General features: G+C 40.2%; 1 protein-coding gene across 1 annotated transcript in view; it reads right to left on the bottom strand.

Moving 5' to 3' along the window:
* LOC119276683 overlaps positions 1–8,904 on the bottom strand; it is a 15,747-nt gene extending 6,843 nt beyond the window's left edge. The window contains exons 1-14 of the mRNA XM_037557813.1: positions 8,542–8,904; positions 7,450–7,609; positions 6,299–6,391; positions 5,818–5,920; positions 5,562–5,724; positions 4,849–5,023; positions 3,794–3,913; positions 3,096–3,683; positions 2,437–3,024; positions 2,162–2,230; positions 1,725–1,838; positions 1,389–1,631; positions 1,028–1,075; positions 809–949 (exon numbers count right to left, since the gene is read on the bottom strand). Of these exons, the coding sequence (XP_037413710.1) occupies positions 809–949; positions 1,028–1,075; positions 1,389–1,631; positions 1,725–1,838; positions 2,162–2,230; positions 2,437–3,024; positions 3,096–3,683; positions 3,794–3,913; positions 4,849–5,023; positions 5,562–5,724; positions 5,818–5,920; positions 6,299–6,391; positions 7,450–7,609; positions 8,542–8,666 (2,730 nt within the window). The 5' untranslated portion in view covers positions 8,667–8,904. The remainder of the gene's footprint in view (positions 1–808; positions 950–1,027; positions 1,076–1,388; positions 1,632–1,724; positions 1,839–2,161; positions 2,231–2,436; positions 3,025–3,095; positions 3,684–3,793; positions 3,914–4,848; positions 5,024–5,561; positions 5,725–5,817; positions 5,921–6,298; positions 6,392–7,449; positions 7,610–8,541) is intronic.
* Positions 8,905–9,421: the final 517 nt, after the last annotated feature.

Below are 9,421 nucleotides of genomic sequence, written 5' to 3'. Positions count from 1 at the left end.
TTAGCAAACTCGGCACATCTAGTTGTGGCTAAGTGTGAGAACTGAGAAGCCATACGTTAACCCAAAAGCTCGAGCCGATTAGGAATGATGAGCAATGCACTTAATACTTCAACACTCCGCCTTACGTTTGGCTACCTCAGGCCTAAACATGGACCAAAAGTGGACTGCAATTTAATACCATGTACTCCCTCCATTCCTAAATATAAGTCTTTTTAGCCATTTCAAATGGAATACAACATACGGATGTTTGTAGACATATTTTAGAGTATAGATTCATTCATTTTGCTCCGTATGTAGTCACTAGTTGGAATATCTAAAAAGACTTACATTTGGGAACTGAGGGAGTAGAATTGCATGCACCAGCCAATTCACCCAAAAGTTCAAGCTGATGGGGAAAGGTAGGCAATGCACTTATAACAAAACAGTGTTCAGCCAGTTAGGCATACCACAACAAAATATTTCATGTTGCTTTATCAAATTATTAGACTTCAAATGCAGCTAATACAGCATTTTGGATGGGAAAGTCTAAGGCATATCCATATTCAGTCTCGTATTTCCACTGGAGCACTTAGCCAATTAGACAATGATAAGGTGGGTGATGCCCGTGACCTTCATGCATATAAAGGAACCACAGTTCTGACAGAAGAAGCTAAATGGATAAAAACCCTAACCCATATTTCTTGCTATTGAATTCGGTAATCAAGCAAGTCGGATAAAGTATCTATTTTCCATTCCTATGGGAGAAGATGAGTGCATGCTACACTACTCAATGCTTACCATAACAAGGATCCCAATCATCAAGAATTACCTCAGATGTAGATTCTTTTGAGGTTGTGAAGTTAACATCTGTCGACACACCATGCTTATTAGCAATTGCCAGAAGACTGTCCGTGGCAAACTGCTCAACCTTTTCTGATGCATATGTTAGATCATAGAGCTTTTTCGCAACCTAAGAAATATAAATGTATCAGCATTATGGAGCGCAGTATTATATTAAAAAAAACAGTTAATGGATGCTGCTGCCTACCAATCTAACCGCCTTTCCTCTGACTTCATCTTGAGAGTGAATAGCACACTGCAAATTCATCACAATAAGTGAGGCATAGTTTGAGATGGTAAATAATGTGACACCAGCAGCATAAAAACGTGTCATTGTTGCGAACTCAGATTTGTAGTGTCATAAATCAAAGTTATCCTAAGATAGTAATTAAAATAATGAAATATTGAGTGTTTGATCTTAGAATACATGGGGTTATTACAGAGTTAATGGTCAAATAATTTAGTGAACTCGACACCAGAATGCAGGCCACGAATAACAGAAACAGCCTCAGAGAAATTGCAAATTTGTAAATGCCAGTCATACCAGTTGAAAAGGGAACATTACAAACCTTCAGAACAATATCCAAGCAAGCTTGCCGCAGTGGAGGCCGCCCTAAAATAAGACTCCATACTGTTCCCAGGCCTTGAGTGACACGGTCACCCTCACTGTCCTTTGTTTGTTGGTTGTTGCCTTGTGACATGCAAAGACCCTCAAGGAATCTAAACAGAGACTCAGGCAAACATGGGGCATCACATAGAAGTTTACTGAAAGATTTATCTGAAGCAGGTAGCACGTCAATCAACAACTTTGCCTGGGTACAAAACAAATGGAAAAAATGGCATGTAAGTTCACCTTTTAGCTGGAAGACAATGAACAGATGTCTGAATAGCATGTGCTAACTTACAAGTGATATAAAGAACTTCTCGTAATGTTCAGAAGTAGATATAGAACTTCCTGGAGCATCAGCAACATTGACACACTGCAGCTGATACAACACATGCATAGCCAGTTCATGCCCCTAGGAGAAATACATGCTACAAAAGTGAGAATCGTGTGAAAAATACTACTTGATATGCAGTGTGATAGATCATGATGAGTTGATGACTCGTGTTCTGTTTGAGAAACGGGAATTATAAGTAGAAAATACACAAGCCAAACCAGCTCAAACACAGCACAATGTGTTCAAGGTCAGTTTATATTGTGTAAAACCTTGATTTACCAGCATAATCACAACCTGAAGCATACTTGAAGTACCACAAGCTCAGGACAGGTGGGCACAACTGTATGCAAGCTGAAGGCAACACAGAATAAATAAAGATATAGAGCACCACGATAAAGTACCTTTTGATCATGATTATGCAAGATAATGTGCGTCTGAATCAAATCCATAATATTATCATCAGCAGTACTCTGTCCAGTTACAGATGATGAAAATCAGAAAATATTACTTGTGGCAGAACGAGCATATAAATTATCGATATTAACAACGGTAATTTCAAAGAACTCTAGCAAAGTAAACTACAAACTGGAAGTGTTACGCACTTGGTCTACAGAAAAGGAGTTCAGGAACAAAACAAATAAATAGGGCTACAGATATTATAACACCAAATGAATACCTGAGCAACCAAATGAGCGAGCAAGGAAAATCTTGAATTGATGCTATTTTTCTTGTAATCATCAATTATCCGCCCAATAGCTAATTTGTGCAGTGAGATTTTCTCACTGTCACTTAATTCCAAATGAGATGGAAGAAGTGGCAACTCATGATTAGTATCCTCTGGTGTGGATGTCTTGGAGACTGGTGAAAAGTGACCGACCTCCAAATCCATACTATCAGATCCGTTGTTTGAAATAGCTTCTGGTGTCAAGGGATTGTTCATCTCTTCATTGACATCAGAAGAAGGAAATCGGGCTTCCACCGGTGGGTACACTTCAAATTTTGTATCTGGTTCTGTGGAATCATCCAAAAACTCAGATCTCTCTTCGTCCATTGGCTGATGAAGCTTCGAAGATGGATGCTCCTCATCTTCATTATTTGGTGGGTCCGCTGAATAATCTGCACACTTTTCAATCTTCCCATGAAGAGGAGAAAGTGTATTTGACAAAGAATTTGTCTGATGCACACTGGTAATTTCCACCGTCATCTGCATGGGACTAGTAGCAGCAGGTGCAACTGTTCGCCGTGGATCAAGGCGACGAGGATCCTGCAACACATACATTTTCACAATAGGAACTTCTGTGACTTCATAAAATTTGAAGTAAAGATAGATCGTACTCTTCTTGGGTCACGCTTTGAATCAGAAACACCAGGCATGACAAGGACCTCAGGTGGTGAAATGCCTGCTCCATCTGCCGATGGTACTGATTGTGCCGTGAAGGGCAAAGAGTGCAGATTGCCTGGTAAGTTCTCTGTCGAGGGATTGGAGGGGGATTGCAAATTTGGTTGAGGGACACTCTTATTTCTAGCTAATGGAAATGGTGCTTCAGGTAGATGCTTCATTGTTTCAATTACAATGTCAGCCATGACGTCTGACTCTACTGATGAGATGAGAATACCAAGGGATTCAGCTCCTCTTTCCCCTTCAGCAAGTAAAGCACCTATCATTTCAATCATCTTCTCAACAGGAGATACATCAGTACTCAACAGAGATGGGTCAGAGGAATGACCCATAATGCCATCATTTTCAATCTGCATCTCAGAATAATCAGGTATTCCCTGAACTGGGGGATTCGAAGCTGCAGAGCTATCAAATCTTGCTCTCTTAGCCATGCCCTCGGCCATAGCAAGAGTGTCACTTGATCTGCCTGCAGAATTCTTTCGATTCACATCGCCATACGACATCTCCCATGTTGGATGCTCGTCCTATTAATATGAGAACACAGTAAAACTCATCGCAAAAAGCCTATAATAAACTTTAAAATTAGACATGCCAAATCCATCAAGACCAACCACATAATCGTTCACACATATACCTTGTTAGTACGACAAGCGCGCTCTATATTTCTAGACATCTTCTCTGCCTGCCTAATAATCTGTTCTGTTGCTTCACCTGGGCTCAGAGCTCGAAGGCGCCTTACTAGAACGTCCTTGGACTGTCCAGAGAAAAATGGCTATGGTTAACTTGAGAAGTAGCATAAAACAATCAAAAACCAATTTCAGGACAACAAAGGAATTAAGTTCAGCAAAAATATTAAGGAAACAATATAGGGTAAACATATATGTACAAATTCTACACAAATATGAGAAGTAATCAAAGAAAACAGTGGCAAAATATTGTATGAACACTCCAAATAAATTAAGGCACATCTCAGAAGAGAGCGAATAAAATATAGTGCATCCTATAAACAGATACAGCGAAGATGTGACAAGCTACATAGGTGTGCATATTAAAAAATCAATGAAGTGATAACCAAACTTTTCTAGAGCACACGTGAGCCATGAGAGCATTATCATTGTTTTTTACGAGTAGGAACTCGGCAATGATCCATCAAGAAAAATAGGATGTAATCATGTAAATAGACCTGAAGCAATGAACTTCCAAGTTTTCATAGCCAAATTTGTCACTGTTCTAGAACCAAAGAAAAAACAATCAGCACTGTAGCTATCCATATGACAAAGCACAAGCTCCATAGACATGAAGCAACAACTACCCATTTCACAAATAAGAGCAGATACAGCTCAAAGAGTTTAAAAACAAAAATACATTGACTGAACATGTCAAGTGTGGCCTTCATGCATGATAACATCATGAGATGGAATGTGCAATTAAAGCAAGATTTTTCTAATAATCAACCATAAGTCCATAACAGTTGTACATTCGTTTAGCTGAATCAGATGACTTTTGATATGAAATGTGTTTGTTCAACTGAATAGTTTAACAACACTACCTCGACTAGATCTACAAGTAAAAACTGTAACATGGGCAGTTGGAAAGAGCAAAATAAAATGCATCACTGACATAAGTATTTTTGTACTTGAAATTTAAAAAAATGGTAGAAGAAGACGTTGCTAAATAAGGTGAGCTCACCTCAAGCATTGCCTGGCAAGGACTACGTAGGAACCCTAAAAAAGCTGTTTTCAGGGAATATTTCAGGCTTCCTGAATGAGCTCCTTTTGAAGTCTCCAAATTAGGGTCAAACCCAAACAACACTGAAAGGGCACGGTCATAGTAAACCGGCCTACTCTTTCCAATAGCTGCAAGACTGACATGTAACCAAGAACTTATATTTCTGATAATAACAAATATGTTTATATCACAAAGCACATATACAGTGGGAACATGGAGTGGAAAGAGTACAACATGAGTAAAGTGGCTAGCCTTAGAATTATGACAAATCACTTACAAATTCAGCAAAATAGGATAAACATGTGGGTAGGTCGGAAACCATATGAGAAATTGATGGCATGAATTAAATAAACCAATTAGCAAACAACTTAGCAGATACCATCAAATATTCATCCATGGAGGGAACTGGTGAAAAGAGGGCAGGCTGGTGATGGAGGTGAGATGAACAACTTTTTCATATATAGATCTTCATCATGGGAATTTGGGGTGAAAAGAGTAGGACAACACTAAAACGGCTACATCAGTTATGATAATATTACATGCAAATTCAGAATTCAGGACGAATATGTGGTCCAAACATATCAAGGGAGTAGTGTAAAGAAAGAAAGCTGGAAATGGAGTGAAATGAACAGCTTCCACTTCATTTAAGCCATACAGCTGGTAGAAATACTTACGAATTAATGGTGCCAACTAGGAAGGATCCTCTATGAGCATAAGCTGATTGCACAATATCCACAAGGATGATGAAAGTCCTGTTTGCATCAGCTTCCAGAACAACCGGATCAAGGCTAGGGTGAAATTTAGCTAATCGTGAAGCATCAAACCTACGACTCTTTCCTGTTTGTAGAGTGGATATGTGATTGGTTAGTTTGAAAGAACATTCGGCAATATGGCCCGTCTAATTGTGATCGAGAATCGGGTAAATGATACCTTCGATTGGCTGCATTCGGTCACTGTTGGATTGAGGTGTGAGGCACAGGATCCATGTTTCAATGAACTTTACAGCGAGTAGTTTAGATGCAATAGGAACAGGCTGTTGTTACATGTCAGAGAAATAATAGTATTAGCCAGTAAGTTGACTAGAAATGCAGAAATTACAGCGATAGCTGTCATTATATTTACGATATTCTCATAAGCACTGTAGCGCGGCGTAACATAGACATACAGTCACAGCTCTCCACAAAATCCCTTCCAAGGATTTAAGCTAAAAGATCAGGACAGTACAATAAAGGCCAGCTACATGTCAACATGGATATGATACACATGATTTACTGCTAAATCCATGGATTTAGCTGCTAAAACCATGATGTGCTGAATACTGATCGCAAATATGATAACACAACAGCAACAGTTTCATGAAATTACTGAAATTTCATAAGGCTACATCAGCAATAACTATTATTAAACTAACCTCACGCATCATAACACATACTGCATCCTTGAACTGGTTCATCCAAGCCCACATCTCTTCAAGCCAAGCATCAACTCTTCCACACTCGTTAACCTAGATTTAGCATTCAAGTGACAAAGTGAGTGCTAAAATTAAGGAGAAGAATTAAGCTATCCTTAGCAAGTAAAGAACATGTAAGGATCAATAAGTAACAAAAGAGATGCAGACAGGAAACTTTTGGAGACTTCAGCAACATACAATCCAAACAAAAATTTGTATCCTCAAAACAAACTAAAAATTAGGAAAAGAATCATGAATTTTCTTTTATCTACTCCACCTATAGGTAAATTTCCTCCTTGACCTGTGTTAACGGTAAAGTCATGATTCGTAAATTAGTCTACACAAATACATATCAAACCAAACCTAAGACCATTATATGACGCAGTAGTTAAACTAGTTTATGACTGATGGAAGAAGCTTTGTTTTGTTCTTTTTTTTACATATCTGTTTTGTTCTTGATTAGATGAAGCTCTAGTGTTTGCACAAAATACCATTAGGTTGAAGAATAATTTTTAATACTTCGGTACAAAATGTATGTTTAATATGTAACTTATCTAATGGGTTTCATTTTTCTAGAAGTTTCTTTCAGCTTATAGAATCAGATTTCATGAAAACAAAATATATTTCTTACTGCTAAAAAATTCTTATGGTTCCAGTCAGTGAATGAATATGATCATGGATACTACAGGAATGAACTATTTGCTAAGGATTCAACTGGGCAATAACAGATATACACAAAAAAGGCTACTTCAAATCTCTAACTGCGAAACGTTTAGGCTGTATTTTCTTTTCATGGAGATATGAACAGAGGAATCCAGTGCTTTTATTACCATTTTATTATTGGTATGACTGTGTAAGATGGTTGAGTGCAAAAAACAAAATGAACTGCAACTGGAGGTAGTAAACCCCTCTTTGTAGGAAATCATTTTATGTCAGGTATTTCTTTTGACGTAGTTTTCACTCGGGAAATTGTTTACACAATCCAGCAGACCAACAGAATTAGGAGGAGCAAATAAAATAACCTCATCAAACAACAGCAACACCGCAGCAGGTAGTAGTTACAACAGTGTATTTATTTACTCATTGATAAATATCTGTTTTACAAAATAGACCTGAAGTGCCATCTCTTCCAATACAGCAGCAAATAAATTTGTCCCACTAGCTATAGATTGCTTAACAACTGCAGGATCGTCATGTTTCAAAAATGACAGCAAATTTGGCATCAGCACAACCAAATCTTCTGTTACATTACTGTCAAGCTCTGTCAGCAATCTGTAAGAAGAAATAGTTCCATGAGTACCACTGAAATAATTCTTAAAGTAATAATCAGGGGACAGAGTTAAGCATTATATATTCTTTTTGACCACCGGAGAACCATAAATTGAAAGGTATGTGATACCATGAATCAAGAAAAATAAGCTATCAGCAAATAATCTATATTCAATGAAAAAACACCTCTATGCACTGGCGTAAAAGTAATATACCCATCTAAACACGAATGCTCCTAAAATACGACTTTGTTTTGACAAAAAGAATCTCACCGAGGCCCAAAAGACTACTCAGATGAGTGAATGACTATGTGCATATTCCACAACCCTCATCAAGGCCCTATAGACTATTCAAACGAGCAACTGATTATGTGCATATTCCACAACCCTCAATTCTTCCTCTTTATTTACCACTCCAGGGTCTTGTCCTGTCCTTCAATATAATTACTGACAAAGAGGCACGGCAAACAGCATTGTCCTTCATTTCTCCATTTTGTTACAATATATTTTGTCAAAGAAAGAGTTGTGATATTATTTCTTATACATGTGAAAGTGAAACCACATAAATGTTCTCAGGTTATTGCCAATTCAAACGGAGGTATTTCATGTTCGTATTACTGCCAGTTATAGGCTTCAACGTGAGAACTAATAATTCCCTGGAGATTAAGAGACCATCAACCCTGCTAATAAAGATCACAACTTGCTCATGAAATTCTCGGAGAGCAATGTTGTACCTCCTCTGAGGAGAGCAGAGCTAAGCTCGCATGCATCTACTAGTAAATACTACAACAACTTTCCCAGCAAGTTCACTAGCATGGGCTCCAGCCAAACTAAAAAAAGCAAAATCCTGAACATAGCCAACGTGAACCTAGAAAACTATCCATTGCGCATGAGTATTCCAGATATCAGGTAAGGGGATAGGGCCCCGGCTCTCACCTTAGGGCACGCGACGAATCGAAGCGGGGAGAGGGGACCTCGCCGCGCTCCTGCGGCGGCGGAGGCGCCTCGGCAGCGCCGCCTCGCTGCTCCGGCCACCGGGCGCCGTCCGCCTCGAATTCCATGGCCCGGGGCGGCCAAAACCCTAGCTACTTGGTGCAGCGCCTTACGGGCTGGCCGCTGCCGCGGCGGGCTAGGTCTCGGCTTTGCGGTACGGATGAGGAGGCGGCGGCGGCGGTGGCAATGGGATTGGACTAGGGTTTGGGCGGCCGTGCAGAAGGAGGCGCGACGGCGAGAGGAGCGCAGCGAGGCGAGGGAGGCGCGGGCCACGGGGGATACGAGGAGGAGCAAGTAGGAAGGGGGCAAAGGGAAGCGCCTCCTTGGCTGCACGATTATTGTAGTGCTGGGCGGCGTTTCAGCCGCTGGGGAGGCCGACGGGTGGTCCCTCCTGCGGTTTCCCCGGGACCCACGTGTAAGTTTTTTCTTGGGGGGGCATGTGTAAGGTTTTAAGGGGTCCCTCGTGTAAGTAAATCTCGTCCGGTTCCAAAGCAATGGAGCTTTTTTTCTGAGGCAAACTCACAAGCTTTATTTAACAAGTCACAATATTTAACAAGCCACAACCTAAGCATGCTCTTACTCTAGATGGTTGAACACAATAGTTGAAAACCTCTGGTATCCGACGCTTGGTCTTGACATATGGCTGCTACAGCTCCACGACCCCCCTGCTCTCAGCACAGATGCGTCGACGTTTATCTTGGCATGACTCGCACATGGAGCCTACCAGCTCCTTGGCCTAGGTGTTGTTCGAGCAACGGTCCCGCCTCCCGTAGGTTTCTGTATGACCTTATTTCATTCAAGTAGGAGCTTACAAAGCAATGTG

The sequence above is a fragment of the Triticum dicoccoides genome, chromosome 3B (genome assembly GCF_002162155.2).
Source record: "Triticum dicoccoides isolate Atlit2015 ecotype Zavitan chromosome 3B, WEW_v2.0, whole genome shotgun sequence".
Classification (NCBI taxonomy): Eukaryota; Viridiplantae; Streptophyta; class Magnoliopsida; order Poales; family Poaceae; genus Triticum; species Triticum dicoccoides.
This window is presented reverse-complemented; position numbering and strand designations above follow the sequence as displayed.